At 71.0% G+C, this 17992-nt stretch overlaps 1 protein-coding gene across 4 annotated transcripts in view; it reads left to right on the plus strand.

Annotated features, from left to right (window-relative positions):
• The window catches only part of COL5A3 (collagen type V alpha 3 chain), a 47574-nt gene that overhangs the window by 8585 nt on the left and 20997 nt on the right, over positions 1-17992 (plus strand). For 2 of the 4 annotated variants that reach the window (XM_075121496.1, XM_075121494.1), the window contains exons 5-41: positions 383-505; positions 1090-1236; positions 2306-2434; positions 2534-2716; positions 3115-3162; positions 3518-3559; positions 3687-3749; positions 3905-3979; positions 4264-4347; positions 4451-4507; positions 4827-4880; positions 5248-5301; positions 6254-6307; positions 6832-6885; positions 7029-7082; positions 7165-7209; positions 7511-7564; positions 7639-7683; positions 7880-7933; positions 8299-8343; positions 8587-8640; positions 9067-9111; positions 9506-9559; positions 9850-9894; positions 10560-10613; positions 10936-11043; positions 11124-11177; positions 11263-11316; positions 12029-12073; positions 12753-12806; positions 13249-13293; positions 13556-13609; positions 14191-14244; positions 14332-14385; positions 14603-14710; positions 17601-17690; positions 17781-17834. In XM_075121496.1, the coding sequence (XP_074977597.1) occupies positions 383-505; positions 1090-1236; positions 2306-2434; positions 2534-2716; positions 3115-3162; positions 3518-3559; positions 3687-3749; positions 3905-3979; positions 4264-4347; positions 4451-4507; positions 4827-4880; positions 5248-5301; positions 6254-6307; positions 6832-6885; positions 7029-7082; positions 7165-7209; positions 7511-7564; positions 7639-7683; positions 7880-7933; positions 8299-8343; positions 8587-8640; positions 9067-9111; positions 9506-9559; positions 9850-9894; positions 10560-10613; positions 10936-11043; positions 11124-11177; positions 11263-11316; positions 12029-12073; positions 12753-12806; positions 13249-13293; positions 13556-13609; positions 14191-14244; positions 14332-14385; positions 14603-14710; positions 17601-17690; positions 17781-17834 (2490 nt within the window). The remainder of the gene's footprint in view (positions 1-382; positions 506-1089; positions 1237-2305; positions 2435-2533; positions 2717-3114; positions 3163-3517; positions 3560-3686; positions 3750-3904; positions 3980-4263; positions 4348-4450; positions 4508-4826; positions 4881-5247; positions 5302-6253; positions 6308-6831; positions 6886-7028; positions 7083-7164; positions 7210-7510; positions 7565-7638; positions 7684-7879; positions 7934-8298; positions 8344-8586; positions 8641-9066; positions 9112-9505; positions 9560-9849; positions 9895-10559; positions 10614-10935; positions 11044-11123; positions 11178-11262; positions 11317-12028; positions 12074-12752; positions 12807-13248; positions 13294-13555; positions 13610-14190; positions 14245-14331; positions 14386-14602; positions 14711-17600; positions 17691-17780; positions 17835-17992) is intronic. The other 2 variants (XM_075121495.1, XM_075121497.1) reach the window with 2 other exon arrangements.

A 17992-nucleotide genomic window follows, 5' to 3' on the forward strand; every position in this document is an offset into this window, starting at 1 on the left:
CCCCCAACGAGGCTCTAACGAGCCGACAGCGAGGCCCTGAGGGATGCGGCTCTTGGCTTGTGCTGATGCCAGCAGCGCCCAGGCCCCGCGCCAGCCCCCTCACGCTGCGCGTTCGGAAACACCTGCCCGCTCCCCCCGCCCCGCCTGGGCCGGATCCCAGCCAGCTCCTCACAGCTGCGGCCGCTGGCCCGGGCCCAGGAGGGGCCGGTGAGCTGGGCTGGGGGGGGGCAGGCCTCGGACATGGGTGCCAGCTGGAGGGGGGCAGGGGCCAGGCCCACGGAGCGCGCACGGGTGGCCATGCCTGGTGCACGTGGGGCCCCCCAGCGGGCTCACCCCACAATGCCTCAGCCCCCACTCAGCCCGTTTCGCCTCCCCCCGCCAGGGCGACATCCAGCAGCTGCTAATCTCCCCGGACCCACGGGCAGCCCTGCACTACTGCGAGACCTACATGCCCGGGTGCGACATGCCGCTGCCCTACGCCCTGCAGGGCCTGGACCCCGAGGAGGTAGGTGCCCCCCGCCTTCCCCGCCCCGCTGAGCTGCTCGGCCCGGCTCCAGGAGGCCAGGTGCGCCCGCGGGTGCCAGGATATGCCCAGCTGGGCTTGGCACGGCCGGAGCCTGCGTCAGCGGCTGGGGGGTCTGGATCCGGGCTCGGGATGAGTCACGGCCGGAGCCTGGGAACGCGCCCCTGGGGCAGCCGACCCCACCCTGACAGAGCAGCCCTGCGTGTCTTGGGCAGCAGGGTCCTTCGCCCCACGCGGCTCGCGCCGCCGTGAGACGAGTCCTGTGCTGCCCGCTGCCCGGCTCGGCGTGGGAGCCCCCTGCCCGCAGCGCTCCCAAGCCGGGGAGGGGCCGGCCCTGCTGTGACGGCCCGACCAGGCCCCACGGCCGGCCCCCGCGAGCGCTCGGGTGTAGCCGGACGGGAACGGACGGTGCCAGAGCCTGGGAGCCCCCAGACGCCCGGGCCTCCCCCCCCCGCCAGTGTGGGGGTTGCCCACGCCAGCCGGGGGGCTGTGTGCACCTGCAGGTCTCTCACGCCCCTCTCTGTCTCTCCCCCGTTCTCTGGTCGCCCCTGTCCTGCCCCGCGCAGAGCGGGCCGGAGCCCCCGGCTGCCCCCGCCCGGAGCAAGGGCAGGAAGGGCAAAGGGAAGGGCAAACGCAGGGGCAAGGGCAAGAAGAAGAGGAACAAGGAGCTGGCAGAGCAGCGGGACACCGCGCCCACCGTGGGGCCGGGCCAGGTAGAGAGAGCGACTAACCCGCCACGGCCTGAGCCGAATCCTGCCGCTGGCTAACCCAGCTCTGCCCCCCGGGCCCCACACACGCCCCGGGCCCAGCGCAGCCCCGGGGAGACCCAGAGCCAGGCCACGGGCTGGGGCAAGGGGGTGGGCGAGAGGAGAGAGCTCTGTCTGTGCGTCCGTCCATCCATCCATCCCTCCCGCCACCCCCCAACACTTTACCCACCTGCCCCCTGCCCCCCCGCTCCATCTCCCCCTCCGGCCCAGGCCCCTCCCACTAGGCACCGCAGCCACCTCCAGCCCCAGACCCTGCTCGGGTACGATTCAGCCTCTGTGCCCCCTGGACCTGCACTCGGGCCGTGAGCCCCTGGCCAAGCCCTGGGCAGGGGGAGACTCAGCCAGGGGGTAACGTGGGGAGTCTGGGTAGCCAGGGGTCCTGGGACAGACCCACCCCTGCTCCCCCCTCCATCTCCGGCTTGCTCCTGGCTTCCCTAAAGACCGGCTGGGGATAGAGCCAGCCGGGCAGCCCAGCTCCCAGGCTGGGGGCGTGGGGCAGGGGAGCTGGGCGCTGGGGTGGAGAGCTGGGGGGCGGGGGCCGGGGGGCACTTTCTCCACACGCCTTGGACCCTTCTGGGCAGAGTAATGTCTGAGCTGCGCCCCCGGGAATGGGAGGGCTGAGGGCTGGGACAGGGAACGAGCCCCCCTCCCCGGGCTGGGGCCAAGGCTGCAGCTGGCAGATGTGGGTCGGGGCAGGAGCGGAGCCATGAGTCACGCCTGGCGGGGAGGGCGCGGGGGGTTCCCTCCCTGGCTCCGGGAGCCGTTGGCTGTTGCAGCCCCCGGTTGGATCCTGCACCTGGCACCAAGCCCCCGCAGCACCTGGGAGGGTACAATGCTCCCCACAGCAGGAGGTGCCCCTGCCCCCCCAATTACCCCCTTGGCTGCCCCCCAGCTACCTCCCCTTGCCGCCCCCCTGCCAGTCCCTCTTGCCTGGTGGGCCATGCCCAGGGTGGGGCCGTCCTGGCCACTGTCTTTTCTCCTCTAATGCCCTGTTTTCTCTCCACTGCCCTTTGAGGAGGCCCTGACCCAAGCAGCTCCTACCCTGGAGGCGACCCCATCTGGGGCGGAGCACGTCACCCCACTGCCCAGGACCACCCCTGCCAGCACCGTGACCATCAGCCCGAACCTGCCTGAGGCCTATGAGGTACCGTGGCTGGGGAGGGGGCTGGAGGGATGCAGTGGGGCACACAGCTCTCACCCCTGGCAAACGCCAGTGACCCCGGCTTCCCCCCCTCGCCTGCAGGATCTGGGAGAGGAGCACGGGATCGGGGCGGATGGGGACCCCGGGGCCAACAGCACCGAGCCCCCTGACTACGCCCTGAGGGAGTATGAGGAGTACGACGACGGGGAGCCCCTGGGCCACGACGCCAGCCTGGAGCGCTACGGCCCTGCCGAGCGACGGGAAGCCCTGGGCCAGGCTGCCCGGGTACGAACGGGATGGGGTGCGGGCGGCAATGGGGGGACGGGAGGCCAGGGGGGGACAGGGTGCTGGTGTAGACAGGGTGCCGGGGTGTGGGTGGGAAGGGGCACGGGTGGGAATCGGGGGATGGGGTGCCAGGGGGGGACGGGGCGCCAGGGGGGACTAGGCACTGGGGGGACAAAGCGCCGGGGAGGGTGGAGTGTCGGCCATCTGGGCTTCTCCTTGGGGCCTCCCGTAACCAGCCGCTAGCCTAGAGCTAGGCCTGCGGGAGGCAGGGGGGTGGCGCCCTCCCCCTGTGGGGCAGGCTTGGGAAGCCGGGCAGTGAGGGGGGGTTGCAGTGGCTGGGCGTGGGGGGCTGGGGCTGTTTGCCGCCTGTGTCACCCTGACCCATGCGTCCCTTGCAGGAAGCCAGCCGGAAGGGGGAGAAGGGGGAGCCAGCCACCATCGAGCCCGTGAGTACCAGTGCAGCCCAGGGCAGAGCCGTCTTGGGGGGACCCTCCCCAGGGTGCCTCGTCCTGCAGCGGAGCCAGCCGGGCCAGGGGTGGGGTGGGACTGGCCCCTGGCCAGGTCGGGCTGTGGGGGGGGGGCCGTGGCCAAGGGGAACCAGGCTGTGGGGGGCCCCCAATGGGCCCCGTCCGGCTGACCGGCCCTGGGGAGCGAGCGGCAGGGTGGGGGGCACTGGGCGGGGGCTCGCCCAGCTCCGGGGACCATGGGTTCAATCCTGCCGGGCGCTGGGGCTGCACGAGGGGCCGGATCCCCAGTCGGGGGGTCAGGACGCGCTGCCCTAACTGGTTCTTCTCCCCCTAGGGCCGGCGATTCGAAGGGCTGCCGGGAGCCCCGGGCCCAGCGGTAAGGACCCCACGCTGCGGGGAGTGGGGACCGGGGGGAGCAGGGGCTGGCGGGCGGGGGGCTAGACGGGAGCGGGGGGGCTCGCTGGGTCTCTGCAGTGGCTGAGGTTCCTCTGTGTCTCTGGCAGGGCGAGATGGGCCCCCCAGGGCCGGTGGGGCCGGCGGGGCTGCCGGGCGACCCCGGTGAGCAGGTAAGCAGCCGCGGCGCCGGGGGAGGGGGCCCTGTCTGAGGCTGCAGGGGGGCAGGGGGGCTCAGGAATGGGCGGCATGCTCCCCGCCGCGGGGGCTGCGAGTCCCTGCCTGCACCGCCCGCTGATTGACGGGGGGCTCCTTCCCTCCCCCACAGGGCCCTGCGGGGCGGCCGGGGCTGCCGGGAGCCGACGGGGGCCGGGGGCCTCCGGGGACCATGATCATGCTGCCGGTAGGTGGGGGGGGTCGCCGTGGGCTGCGCGGGGCAGGACGGGCTGGGGGGGTTGTGGGGTGCTGAGACTGGCTGGGGGGCTGGTGTCCATCGAGGGGGGCAGTCTGGTCCCCACTCTTCAGGTAGGGCTGGGGGGGCTGGTGCCCAGGTGGGGGGGAGCGGGCCATTCCCCGCTCTCTCTGGGGGGCTGGTGCGCAGGCGGGGGGCAGGGGGTTGGTGCCCCAGAGGGGGGCCCAGCCGCTCCCTGCCCTGGCTCTGACCCGGGCGCTGCCCGTCCCCCCCAGTTCCAGTTCGGCAGCGACTCGCCCAAGGGCCCCACCGTGTCCTTCCAGGAGGTACAGGCACAGGCTGTCCTGCAGCAGGCCAAGGTAAGGCCAGGCCTTGCGCCCGCGCCGGGATCCGCACCCAGGCCCCCGCCCGCTCGCCGGGGCCCGCCTCTGCCCCCACCTCACCGGGCTCCTTCTCTTCCAGCTCTCCATGAAGGGACCCCCGGGCCCCATGGGCTTGACCGGCCGGCCGGGCCCCCTGGTGAGTGGTGCGGCTGGGGGGGCACCAGGGGAAGGGGGGGCAGCATCGGGTAGGGGGGTGTCGTGGGGTTTATTTCTGGGATGTAAAGTGACCCCCAAGGGCTGGGTGGGCCGGCCTGGGAGGCAGGAAATGGGACGTGGGGAGGAGGCAGCTCGGGGGGCAGGGAATGGGATGTGGGGGGCCAGTGGGGGGGCTGAGCCAGGATGTAGCCTTTCCCCTGCCAGTGACTCTGACCTTGGGACCATCACCTCCTCCCCCTGCCCACCGTTCCTCCCCCCCACCCCGGCGCACTGTGGATTTTCTCCTTTGTTTTTTGTAGGGTCTCCCTGGGAATCCCGGCCTGAAAGGGGACTCGGGAGACATGGGGCCTCAGGTGAGCCGGGGGACCGCAGGGAGGCCAGGGGGCTCCCTGTGCCGTGGGGCGGGGGTGCTAAGCAGCGCATGGCCCCTGTGCCCAGCCGGCTGGGGGGGACGGGGTTTGGGGCAGGTTTGGGTGGGGGGTGGTCAGTGCCGGGGCCGGCTGGGATGGGTGTGTGGAGCAGGCTGGGGGCCAGTGTGGGGCCCAGTGGGGTGCAGAGTCTGGATGGAGGGAGGTTAAGGGCCCAGCTCAGGGGGGAAGAGTGGGGCCCGGTGGGGGGGTAGGGGGGTGGGGCCTGATGGGGGGTGCAGGTGGCACAAGACCGGGGGGGGGCCCAGCTGGGGGTGTCCGGTGGAGCCGTCAGCCCTTCTTTCTCCCGCAGGGTCCGCGAGGGATGCAGGGCCCACCCGGCCCGCCGGGGAAAGGGGGCAAACGGGTGAGTGGGGGCACAGTCTGGGGGGTGCCCTGGGGGGCTGCCCCCCTCCCGCCCGGTCCAGGGCACCTGGCAATGCAGCACCCTCCCCTGGGGCAGTAAAACGACAGAGTTCCTGCCCCAACACCTCTGCTCCGTGCCCCTCACCCCCCGGCCCGCCCCGTGCGCCCCCGGCCCCCTCCTCAGTGACCCCGTCCCTGCCCCTGGCTCCTGCCCGTCGGCGACTCGCGGTGGGGCCCCGATCCCTGCCCTGGCCCAGCAAGGGCGGCCTGGCGGGTCCCCCACGGCCTGGTCACAGCTCGGAGCAGCGGGGCCGTGCTCTCGCGCTGGGGTCCCACCGAGACCCGGCCCCGGCCCTCTGGAGCAGGCTCTGCCCCGGCCACCCGGCTTCGCTTTGGCCCCTGGGGACCCCCGGATCCCGCCCAGCCCTCGGGCTCTGGGGGTAAACGTGTCGTCGACAAGGGAAGCCCACAGCCTTGCTCCCCCCCGGGCTCCGAACAAGCACCAGGCTCCTGGGGCCTCTGTTCTGCCAGCCCTCCCCTAAGGATGGGGCCCCGGGGGCCCGCCCCTTCCCTGGCACAGAGCCACGGCCCAGCTGGTTATTCACCAGGTCTGGTCGTGTCTGCATTGGGCCCTGGGACCCCGCTGGGAGCTTTGAACTGTCCTCAGGGGCCAGGTGACCTGCAGCCACGGTGCCACCCCGGGGGGCCGCGTCAGGGGCTGAGCCCCGCACTGGGGGTCCTCAGCCCCCCTGGTCCCCCGAGAGCTCAGCCCAGCCGGTGCTTTGTTCCACAGGCTCTGGCAGCCCGGCCCCGAGGTGGCGTCAGTCCCTATCGACGTCCCAGACACCCCCCCTGTGAGCCTCCCAACGCCCCCACAGCCGGCCCCGAACCGGCCCCCTTTAGCCGGTCCAGCCTGCAGAGCGGGCCTCTCACACCCTTGACATGTTTTGCAGGGTCGCTCTGGGGCGGACGGTGCCCGGGGCCTCCCAGGGGACACCGGACCCAAGGTCTGTGGCTGGATTGAGGTCCCTGGCGGGGGGATTGGGGGGGGCTGGGAGTCAGGACTCCTGGGTTCTATCTCCAGCTCCGGGAGGGGAGCAACTGGTGGGTTGTGGGGGGTGGGGCCAGGAGCCCTGGTTCTGTTCCCAGCCTTGCCACAAACCCCCTTGCTGTGTGGCTGGTGAGTCTCTTCCCCTCTGGCGCCTCAGTTTCCCCCGCTCTGACATAAAGAGGCAACTCTGCGGCCCCCGGGTCCTGCACGGCCTCATTTCCAAGGGCTTTGCAGCTGGAGCTCAGTCTGGCAGGGGACGATGGGGTGAGTGGATGATGTGGGGGGGGGAAGGGGGAAGGGTGGGAAGGGGGCAAGCGAGGAGATAAGGGGCTGGCTGAGGGACCGTGGCAGGGAGCGAAGCCCTCTGGGGTGGGGCAGGGGGTGTCTGTGGCCCCCTTCACACCCCGTGTGCTGGGCCTGGTCCCTGCCCCACTCCCAACTGGGCCTGCATGGCTAATGACCTCCCCCCTGCACCCGTAGGGCGACAGGGGCTTCGATGGGCTCCCGGGGCTGCCGGGCGAGAAGGGTCACAAGGTAAGTGTGAGCCCCCCGCCCAGCCCCACGGGGCAGCTGTGAACACAGGGCCCCGACCCCCCATTCCTGGCCCCACGGGGCAGCTGTGAGCGCCCCCCCCCGCCTGGCCCCACAGGCCTCACCTCGCACTCTCTCTCCCGCAGGGGGACGTGGGGAAGCCAGGGCCAGCGGGCCCCCCAGGAGAGAACGGAGCCAAGGTAAGGGCCCCAGGCGGGGAAGGGGGCACGGGCACTGCCAGACCCAGCACGGCCCCCCTCAGCTCTGCTCTCTCTCTCCTAGGGCTCGGGCGGCCCGGCAGGACCCAGGGGGCAGCCCGGGGAGCCCGTGAGTACCCCACACTGGCACTGGCGGGGGTGGGGGCAGGACTCCTGGGTTCGCTCCCTGGCTGTGGGAGGGGGTGGGCTCTGGCGGGGTTGAGCAGAGCGGGCTGGGAGCCAGGACTCCTGGGTTCTCTCCCTGGCTCTGGGAGGGGGTGGGGGCTAGTGGTTAGAGCAGGGGAAGCTGGGAGCCAGGACTCCTGGGTTCCCTCTCTGGCTGTGGGAGGGGAGTAGGCTCTGGTGGGGTCAAGCAGGGGGTGGGGGCCTGGTATTCTCAGGCAGTCTAACGTCTCTTTCTTCGGCCATAGGGCGTGCGCGGCTTGGTCGGCTCCCGTGGCCTCCCTGGCCCCCCAGGACAGCCGGTACGAGTCCTGTCAATGTGCCCCCCCCCCCCGTGTTTGTTGCCCCCCACTGATGCTCTCCCCTCCCCCCGCAGGGCGTGAGCGGCATGGACGGCGTGCCTGGGCCCAAGGGCAACGTGGTGAGAGCGGGCGGGGCCGACCCTAGAGGTGCCGGGGGCTGAGGGATGTTGGGGGGCTCTGGGAGGTAGAAGGGGCTGGGGGGTGGTTGTGGGGGGCCCCCCCAGCTGGACTTGAAGCGCCTTGCCCTGGCAGCTGGGCAGGGTGGGGGTGGGGGCGGCCTGTGCCCATGTCTCACGGATGCTGCTCTCTCCCCAGGGGATCCAGGGGGAGCCGGGCCCCCCCGGGCAGCAGGGAACCCCGGGACCCCAGGTATGTCCGTCGCTCGCACGGGGGCCAAATGTGGGCCAATGGGGCGAGGCCGGATTGCTCCCCCTGCCCCCCTTCGCTAATAGTGGGCATGGTCGGCCAGTGCTTCCCACCCCCCAGCCAGTCCCACTGGAGGTGTGGGCCAGAGATGGGGGCCTGGCCGCAGGGGGGCTGGGGTCCAGGGTGGCGCGTGTGATGGGGGTGGGGTCAGGGGACAGGCTGGGGGATGGGACTGAGGCAGGGGTGTGGGCTTGGGGGGTGGGGATGCTGGGGGGGTAGGGGCCTGGGGTGTGGCGGGGGGGTCCGGGGTGTGTGCAGGGGGGACCGTACACCGTCCTCCTGTGACCCATCTCTGTTCTCTCCGCCAGGGCCTGCCTGGCCCCCAGGGGCCCATCGGGATGCCGGGGGAGAAGGTGAGTGTGGGGAGGCCATGGGGCTGCTCTGGAGCATATGTGGGGCCTCCTGGGACCCCCACTGCAGGGTTGGGGGCATGGAGCGATGGCTCAGTGGGGTGCCCGTTGCAGGGCCGGTGTGGGAGGCCAGGGCTGCCGGGGCCCTGGGGGGCTGTGCCCCACGGCCAGGCCCCACGGCGGCTGCGAGTGGGGGCGGCAGGATCTGAGGTAGGCGCCCCCGTGACGTGTCCTTTCTCCGCGCAGGGCCCGCTGGGGAAGCGGGGCATGCAGGGCGTGGCCGGCGCTGACGGGCCCCCCGTAAGTACTGGGGACGCCAGGCTCCGGAGGGCAGGGGTCGGCGGAGGGGCTGGGGGCTCCGACACAGGCCTGGGCTTTGCCTGGCACATTCCCCCCACTCCCCAGGAACAAACACACAGACAGACCACAGCATGTCCCCCCCCCACCCTGGGCACACATGCATCCCCCCCGCTGGTACGTGTGTCCCCCCCGGGAACACCCCCCCCGGGGCAAACACACAGGCGGACTACAGCATGTGCCCCCTCCCGCGGCACATCCCCCCGGGCACACGCCCCCCAGCACCCCCCATCCCTCTGGGCACCTCCCATCCCCTCCTCTTCTATCCCCTGCAGCCAGTGAGCTGGATAGCGGCCGGGGTGGGGCTGCTGGGGGCCCCGGAGCCCAGCCTGGCGCTAACCTGCCCGTGTCTCTTGTGCTTCCTTGCAGGGTCACCCTGGCAGAGAGGGGCCGGCGGGGGAGAAAGGGCTCCAGGTACAGAGCCCCTGGGGCTGGGCTGCCCCCCATCAGGGGCACATGGGGAGCAGGCAAAGCAGCCGCACGCCCCAGGGCCACAGCCCCATCCTGGCGGTGCCCTTGGGGGGCAGGGCCCATGGAACCCATGAGGGGGTCGTGCAGGGCGTGAGGGCTGTGGGGGTGTCGTACCGGAGGTGGGGCCTGTGGGGAGGGTTCGTGAGGGGGGGGTGTCGTTTCCGTGGGGGGCAGGGCCCATGGAGCCCATGAGGGGGTCGTGCAGGGCGTGAGGGCTGTGGGGGGGTCGTACCGGAGGTGGGGCCTGTGGGGAGGGTTCGTGGGGGGGGTGTCGTTTCCGTGGGGGGTGGGGCCCATGGGGAGCAGGGCTGGGGTGTCTGACGCTCTCTCTCCCTAGGGTCCAGCCGGCACCGTGGGACCCGTTGGCTACCCAGGCACCCGCGGGGTCAAGGTGGGTCCTGCCCCCAGTGCTCAGCTGTGCCCCAGCGAAGGCCTCCCTTCCCCCACCCCGGGGCCGTCAGCCAGGCCAGCCCCACGGCAGGGTCAGAGCCCAGACAGGAGCTGCCCCCTGCCATGCCAACGCCTCCGCGTGTGACTCTGGCAACCCCCCGGGGCCTCTCCCCACACGTGCCCCAGGGCCTCCAGCCCGACGCCAGTGGGGGGCACGGGGGGCGCTGGCTGCCTCCAGAGTGTTTGGGGCCCAGAGTCCTGCTCTGACCCCCTCCCCCCGTGTCTCTGCAGGGGGCCTTCGGAGCCAGGGGCCTGAAGGGAAGCAAAGGGGAGAAGGTAAGGATGGGGGGGGCGGTGGGGAACACACCAGCTGAGACCTGCCAGGTGACATGTCCCACTGCGGGAGTGGGGCCTGCAGGGGGGAGTCATGGGCTGGGGCCAGGCTAGCAGGGGCTGCGGGTCAGGAGTGAGGGGCACCAGCAGGGCTGGGGGCGCGGGTCTGGGCTAGCAGGGGGCTGCGGGTCAGGAGTGAGGGGCACCGGCAGGGCTGGGGGTGCAGGGCTGGGCTAGCAGGGGGCTGCGGGTCGGGAGTGAGGTGCACCGGCAGGGCTGGGCTAGCAGGGGCTGCGGGTCAGGAGTGAGGGGCACCGGCAGGGCTGGGGGGGCAGGGCCGGGCTAGCAGGGGGCTGCGGGTCAGGAGTGAGGGGCACCGGCAGGTCTGGGGGGGCCCAGGGCCGAGCTGGCAGGGGGCTCCGGGTCGGGAGTGAGGGGCACCGGCAGAGCTGGGCGAGTAGGGCTGGGCTAGCAGGGGGCTGCGGGTCGGGAGTGAGGGGCACCGGCAGGGTTGGGGGGGCAGGGCTGGGTTGGCAGGGGGCTGGGGGACCTTTGGGCATCCCCTATGTTGATCGTTCAGGGGGCCGAGCTCCCAGTTCACTACGAGAAGGGGACCCCCCCGGGTTTCGGGGTTGGCCCCACCCGGCCTGACCCATGTCTCTGTCCAGGGAGAAGACGGATTCCCCGGCTTCAAGGGTGACATGGGCCACAAGGGTGACAGGGTGAGTGGGGCCCCTCCTGAGGGGGAACTGGGGGGCTGACTGCACAAATCACCGTAAATTGTTGGACACTGTCTGTCGGCTGGGCCTGGCAGAGCTGGGCAGTGGGGCAGGGACCCGGGAGAGGGGGTTGGGCTCTGGGTGTGGGGCGGGAGGAGGGAGGGGCAGGCGGGGCTCTGGCCGTGGGGCAGAAGGGGGAGGGGCGGGGATTGGGGGGGCAGGAGGGGGGCTCCGGGCCAGAAGGTGAAGGGGGTGGCACAGGGGCAGTCCCCCCCCTAACGCCGCGGTATCCCTGTGCCGGGGGGCGTCTCTCTCTCCGTTGCAGGGCAACGCGGGGCTGCTGGGGCCGCGGGGGGAGGACGGCCCCGAGGGGCTGAAGGGCCAGCTGGGCCCCGTGGGGGAGGCAGGCGCCTCCGGCCCGGCGGGGGAGAAGGTAAGTGCGTCCCCGTCCCCCCGCCCCCGCGTCCGGCTGGGGGTCCTGCCGCCTCTCAGCTCCGCTCTCTCTCGCTGCAGGGCAAGCTGGGCGTGCCAGGCCTGCCGGGCTACCCTGGGCGCCAGGGCCCCAAGGTAAGTGGGGGGCAGGAGGCTGGGACCTGGGAGGGGGGCCCAGGCCCCCCGGCTTCGCCCCCCTAACCCGTGCTCTCTCCCGCAGGGCTCTGCCGGCTTCCTGGGCCCCCTGGGGCTCGCAGGGGAGAAAGGAAAGCGGGTGAGTGAGCGGGGCCCCTGCCCCACGCGCCCCTGGCAGGCGGGCAGCAGCAGCTGGGGACACTGAGGCCAGAGGCCACGCCGGGAGCGGGCGGCAGGGCCAGGGGCGGAAGCCTGGAGCTCTGAGTCCCCGCCCCGTGGGCCCTACGCTCGGCCACCCTCCCTGTCCCTCCCAGCCGGGCGCCCACGGCCTGGGTGTGTGCGTGCCCCCCTTGGGTCCGGGTCCCTCGCCGGCGGGCGCTGGGAGAGACGCGTCACGTGTGCCGTGTCCTGGCGCCGTCACCCGCGTGTCAGCCGGGGCGTGTCACGGACCCACGGGATGGAACAGCCTCCGGGAGGCTCCATCCCTGAGCCAAGCCCCCGGGTGGCCCGCTCCCTCTGTGGGAAACCCACGTCCCTTCGGCCCGAGCTCTGGGCCTGCAGCCCCCTGCGACCTCCGGGCAGCGCGGTCCAGGGACTGACACCCCTCGCCCAGCATGGCAGGACCACCCTGTGAGCCAGCAGCCCTGTGCCAGCCGCACCAGGGAAACTGAGGCATGCGCTGGCTTGATCTATATATTACAAGAGTCTCATAGGTGATTGCACGGGGGCAGCTGGCCCTTCCGCATGTGCAGGGCCGGCGTGCATGGGGCACGTGGCGTGTGATCCCGTGGGGCAGGGCAGCACCACGCACAGTATTTCGCCCACGCTACCGTTTTGTTCTCCCCTCGCAGGGCAAGGCTGGCCAGGCCGGGCAGGCAGGACAGCGTGGACCTCCGGTGAGCGGCCCCAGACACCCCTGGCCCCCCACAGCGCCTGGGGGGACAGGCCAAAGAGTCAGCTCTGTCCCCCAGTGACAGCCCCCATGTTCCCCAGCTACCAGCCCTGACTCCCCCCATACTCTAGTGACTGGCCCCGGCTGGGCCCCAGAGCCGCCCCCCCCCCAGTGACTAGCCCCAGCTGCGCCCCAGAGCCCCCCCCAAGTGACCGGCCCCGGCTGGGCCCCAGAGCCCCCCCCAAGTGACCGGCCTCAGCTGGGCCCCAGAGCCCCCCCCCCAGTGACCGGCCCCGGCTGGGCCCCAGAGCCCCCTCCCAGTGACCGACCCCGGCTGGGCCCCAGAGCCCTCTCCCAGTGACCGGCCCCAGCTGGGCCCCAGAGCCCCCCCCCGAGTGACCGGCCTCAGCTGGGCCCCAGAGCCCCCCCCAGTGACCGGCCCCAGCTGCGCCCCAGAGCCCCCCCCCAGTGACCGGCCCCAGCTGGGCCCCAGAGCCCCCCCCCAGTGACCGGCCCCAGCTGGGCCCCAGAGCCCCCCCCCAGTGACCGGCCCCAGCGGGGCCCCAGAGCCCCCCCCAGCCAGCACTGAGCAGGCCCCGGTGCCCCCCACCCGCCAGGTCCTGGTCTCGGGCAGCCCGCCCCGCCTTGCACCCGCTCATCCCGCTCTCCCTCTCTCTGCCCAGGGCCTGCCAGGGGAGCGAGGCCAGACGGGGCCGACGGGGAAGCCGGGACCGAAGGTAGCTCAGGGTCTGGCTGCACCGCGCCAGCCCCACCCACTCCGTCCGTCCGTCCGTCCATCTCCACCCTCCGGATATTAGCCAGACCCCCCTTGCCCAATGCCCCCCCCTCCGTGGGTACAGCACCCTGGCCCCACTCCATGGGGCGCTGGGGACCGAGCCCAGTTCCCTGCCATCCCCCCATTGACCTCTGCCCCCCATACCCAGTGCCCTCCCTCTGCCCCGTGCCTCCACAGTACCCGGTGGCCCCCAGTGCCCCCCATCTTCCTCACCTGACATCCCTGCCAGGCATCCCGCCCCCTGGTCCGCCCCCCACACAGGCCCTGCCTCGCCCCCGTCCCCTTGACTCACCCCTACCCGGCGCCCATCCCTGCTGCCCTGGCGCAGGGTCCCCGTCCCCGAGCGGGGGCTGGCCGCCCTCAGCCTGGTTCTCTGTCCCCAGGGCGACGCCAGCCATGACGGGGCCCCCGGAGCCGTGGGGGAGAAGGTGAGTCTGAGCAGGGACCCCACGGGCTGGCCAGTGTCTGTGGGCATGGGGGATCCCCCACCGACCCCCTGCCCTGGGGCAGGACAGCCACCCAGGGGAACAGGGCCTCTGTGGGGCTCGGGGGAAGGGGGGTACAGGGGTCCTGGGGGGCTAAGGGGAGTGGGAGGAGTACAGGGGTCCTGGAGGGCTGTGGGAGAGGGGAATTGAGGGGGGTCTGGGTGCTGTCCCCCTTGTGCTCACAGCTGTTCTCCTGCTCTCCCAGGGCCCCCAGGGGCCGCAGGGCCCCAACGGTTTCCGAGGCCCGAAGGGTCCACCTGTAAGTACAACTCCCCCCTCCCCACCGGTGCAGGGGGCTCAGCGCCCCTGGGGTGCCTGGGCTGGGATCCCCCTCCCCGCTGCTGGCTACGGGGGCCTCTTACAGAGGAATGAACCCTCCTGGGGGTCCCTCCTGCACGGCTGGGGTTCAGGGAGGGCCATTATGGGAGGAGCTGCGGAGCGAGTGGGGTGGCCCTGGGCGGGGGGATGGGGATCTGGCCTGTTGGTGCGTGGGGCAGCCTTGCGGGGCGGCCCTGGGGGGGAATCTGGGCAGTTGGCGCGTGGGGTAGCCCGGGGGGGAGGCGTGTGGAGTGGCCCTGGGGGGAATCCGGCCAGTTAGTGCATGGGGCTGCCCTGGGGGAGAGGTGTGTGGGGCGGCCCTGGGTGGGATCGGGCCGGTTGGTGCATGGGGCAGCCCTGGGAGGAGGCGTGTGAGACAGCACTGGGGGGATCTGGCCAGTTGGTGCATGGGGCAGCCCTGTGGGGAGGCGTGTGGGTGGCCCTGGGGGGGAGGCGTCTGGGGCAGCCCTGGGGGGGTCCGGCCGGTTGGCGCTCGCAGCCCCTGACTCTGCGCCTTGGCAGGGCCCAGCCGGGAAGGACGGGTTGCCCGGACACCCAGGACAGCGCGGGGAGCCGGTGAGTGGCCCCCCCATACCCCTGTCGCTGCCCCAGTGAGGCCCGGCGGCTGGGGCTGCCCAACACTCACCCCCCGTCTCTCCGCAGGGATACCATGGCAAGACCGGCCCCCCTGGCCCCACGGGAGTGGTGGGACCCCAGGTGAGTGAGCCCCACGTCCCCCGGCCCCATGCCTGCCCTGGCTCCGTGCCCTCGGGAGCCTGGGCCCATCTCCCTGTCAATGGCCTGTGATGGGTCCCCCCTTCCACCGGCTGCTGTGGGGGTGGGGCTGCCCCTTCTCTTGCAGGGCCCAGCAAGCCCCCCATTGGATCCAGACCACCCTGCCCCACCTCACTGGTGCCCCTTCTCTGCCCCTCAGGGTAACTCGGGCGAGACGGGCCCCATTGGAGAGCGGGGGCATCCGGGCTCCCCTGGCCCCCCTGGGGAGCAGGGGCTACCAGGGGCTGCCGGCCGGGAAGGGGCTAAGGTAAGTGCCATGCTGGGGACCGTGGATTCATGCATGGAGCGGGGGGGGGTGCTCACGTGCCCCCCAGTTCCTGCATGGGCAGCACTGCAAGCAGGCCTGACCAGGGGCTGGGAGCCCGGACACCTGGGTTCTCTGGGAGGGGAGTGGGTGGGTCCGATGCTCCGGAACGGTTATGTATGAAGCCAGCCAGGTCTGGGGTGGCGCGACTCCCCTCAGGGCACCTGTCACCAGGGCAAGGAGCCTCCTTCGCGACAGCCGTTCTGGTCTGACCTCGGCCCGGCCAGCAGCCTGTTCGCACCTCACACTTCCCCTTGGCGGGTGCAGCGGGACGGGACCCCTGGGGCAGCCAGAGGGCCCTGCCCCCCCACTCCGCAGTCAGCCGTGACTCTCAGCCAGTCGACGGGAACAGGATCAGTGACTTTTGGGGGGACCCCGGGCCAGATGCCTCCGAGACTGCTCAGCTTCCAGCAACCGGACCCCCTGACACACCTGTTCCTCCTCCTCCTGGTCTTTGTCTCTCTTCCCCGGGGCAAAGTGTCGTCTGGTCGCATTCCCCTTCCTGGGTCTCAGGTTACGAAGGGCACCATCCATCGCACATGTGCTGGCAGCTGGAGCCGCCTCATCTGCCCCCGAGGGTCTCAGCAAAAGTCAAACACCCAATTCCCACCACCTAGGCGTTGGTGCAATACACAGGGAAACTGAGGCACCCAGTATTCATGCAAAACAGTAAGACTCACATGGTCTTGTGCACAACACAATAAGGAGGAAAAATCCACTTTGTCACAGTGTGGTCTAGTGGTTAGAGGCGGTGGGGTGGGGAGCCCGGACTCCTGGGTCCTACCCTTAGCTCTGCCCAGGCTGGCTCCATGCCTGGGGCAGAGATTAATAAGGTTTAAGGCCAGGAGGACCCACTGTGATCATCCCATCCAGCCTGCTGCTAGGACAGCCCCCAATTAGGGCCTGTTCGCGCTAGAGAAGGTCTCAGAACCCCCAACCCTTCTCGATGCAGAGGGGCCGTGTGATGAAGTGGGGTTTTATTCATCTTGGGGACCCCTCAACAAGGCAACTCATACTGGTGGTGGATTTCGCTCCCTGCTGTCCCGGGGGTGGCCCCTTGGGGCCCCCGTTTTCAGCAGGATGGGTGTGGTGCAGCAGGGAGCGGGGCGGATTGACCTGTGGATGTCGCAAGGGAGTTTTACTGGGACTGTCGGCACTGGGATGGGATAGCGGGGGGGCTTCACTGGAGGGACGATACCTGAGCCTGTCACCTGAGCCAGGAGGGGGCTGGGGCCGGGTGACACCTTCTGCCCCGGGGAAGCTGGACAAAGGCTGGAGGAGGGGCTGGGGGAGGCTGGGGGAGTCGGCTGGACGGGTTTGGAGCTGGCTGGGGAAATGGAGGGAGGCTCAGATGGGGGCTCTGGCCTCCCTGCCCCCCAAGACGGACCCGGCTGAGGGGTCCTGTTCTCTGCACCTACAAGCTCTGTGTTAGACCATGTTCCTGTCGTCTAATAAACCTTCTGTTTTACTGGCTGGCTGAGAGTCACGTCTGACTGCGGAGTTGGGGGGCAGGACCCTCTGGCTTCCCCAGGACCCTGCCTGAGCGGACTCGCTGTGGGAAGCGCATGGAGGGGCAGAGGAGGCTGAATGCTCCGAGGTCAGACCCAGGAAGGTGGAGCCGGGTGAGCTGTGTGTCCTGCAGACAGGCTGCTTCCAGAGAGGAGACTGCCCCACAGTCCTGCCTGGCTTCGTGGGGAGCAGTTCCAGAGCATCGCCCGGGGACCCCGTGACAGTGGGGTTCCCCGAGGAGGTCCTTACAGACCAGGGCTCCAATTTCATGTCAGCTCTGCTCCGGTGCTTGTGGGAGAAGTGTGGGGTCCAGCACACACCAAGTTGTCACAGGGTCCCCGGGCGATGCTCTGGAGCTGCTCCCTACGAAGCCAGGCAGGACTCTGGGGAAGTCTCCTCTCGGGGAGCAGCCTGTCTGCAGGACACACAGCTCACCCGGCTCCACCTTCCTGGGTCTGACCTCGGAGCATTCAGCCTCCTCTGCCCCTCCGTGCGCTTCCCACAGCCAGTCCGCTCAGGTGGGGTCCTGGGGAAGCCAGAGGGTCCTGCCCCCCAACTCCGCAGTCAGACGGGACTCTCAGCCAGCCAGTAAAACAGGTTTATTAGACAGGAACATGGTCTAACACAGAGCTTGTCATTCCAGACATCAGTGACGTTCAGCGAAGTCCATCTTGGGAGTCCTGGGCTAGGCACCCTGGATTCCCCCCTTCCTGTCCCCCCATGCAGACCCCCAGCTCCCCGCCACCCCACCTCCGCCACCCCCCTTGATGCTCCTCCTCCTTCTCTTTGTCTCGCTTCCCAGGCCAAAGGTGCCACCTGGTCGCACCCCCCTCCTGGGTCTCAGGTCACACAGGTGCAAAGAGCTGGGCAGCCTCACCTGCCCGGAGGGCCTCAGCAAAATCACACCCCCAGTTCCCACCACCTCAGTGCAGTACACAGGGAAACTGAGGCACACACAGTACAGTATCAGTGGAGGACAGTAAGACTCACCTGCAACATAACAAGATGAATAAAACCCCACTTCCTCACAGGCTGGACACGCTGGGCCTGGGTCAGCTGCTCCGGGCGCCCTGGCAAACACTGGTACCTTCTTCCCGCTCTGCAGGTGCCCAGCACCAGCCCCTGGGGCCCCTCGCTGCTTCCTGTATGGACCGAGGGCTCAGCCGCCCCAGCCAGCTCTGCCCCCGCCCCGGGGCGTGGGGAGTGGGGGGCTGTGCCCTGCTGCAGGCCCTGCCCCCTTGGCTCTGGTAGGGTGAGGGGCGTCTGCCTGCGGTGGGGGCGTGGGAGGGGTCCCCCCTCACTGCTAACCGTCTCTGATCCCTAGGGCGACCCTGGCCCGGCCGGCCTGCCTGGGAAGAACGGCCCCCCGGGAATCCCTGGCTTTCCCGGCGCCAGGGCCGCGCCCGGAGAGACGGTGAGTGCTGCGTGAGCGGGGGGCTGTGAGGGCTGGTGCTGGGGTGGGGCACCTGCGGGGTGTAACGGTCCTGTCTTGTCTCCTCCCCAGGGGCCGGCCGGCCTGAAGGGCAGGGAAGGGCCTCCCGGGCCCCCGGGCCCCACAGTGAGTAGCTGGCCCCATGGCTCCATCCCCTCTCCTGGGGGAGCCCAGTGCTGGGGTGGGGGCCCACAGGGGACTTCTGGGGGGGATGGAAGGGGGTGTGGGGACTCTTGGGGGCCTTTGGGAGGCTTGTGGGGTTGGGGGAATGGGGTTCTGGGGGG

This window comes from Caretta caretta, chromosome 20 (genome assembly GCF_965140235.1).
Source record: "Caretta caretta isolate rCarCar2 chromosome 20, rCarCar1.hap1, whole genome shotgun sequence".
In the NCBI taxonomy this organism is placed as follows: domain Eukaryota; kingdom Metazoa; phylum Chordata; order Testudines; family Cheloniidae; genus Caretta; species Caretta caretta.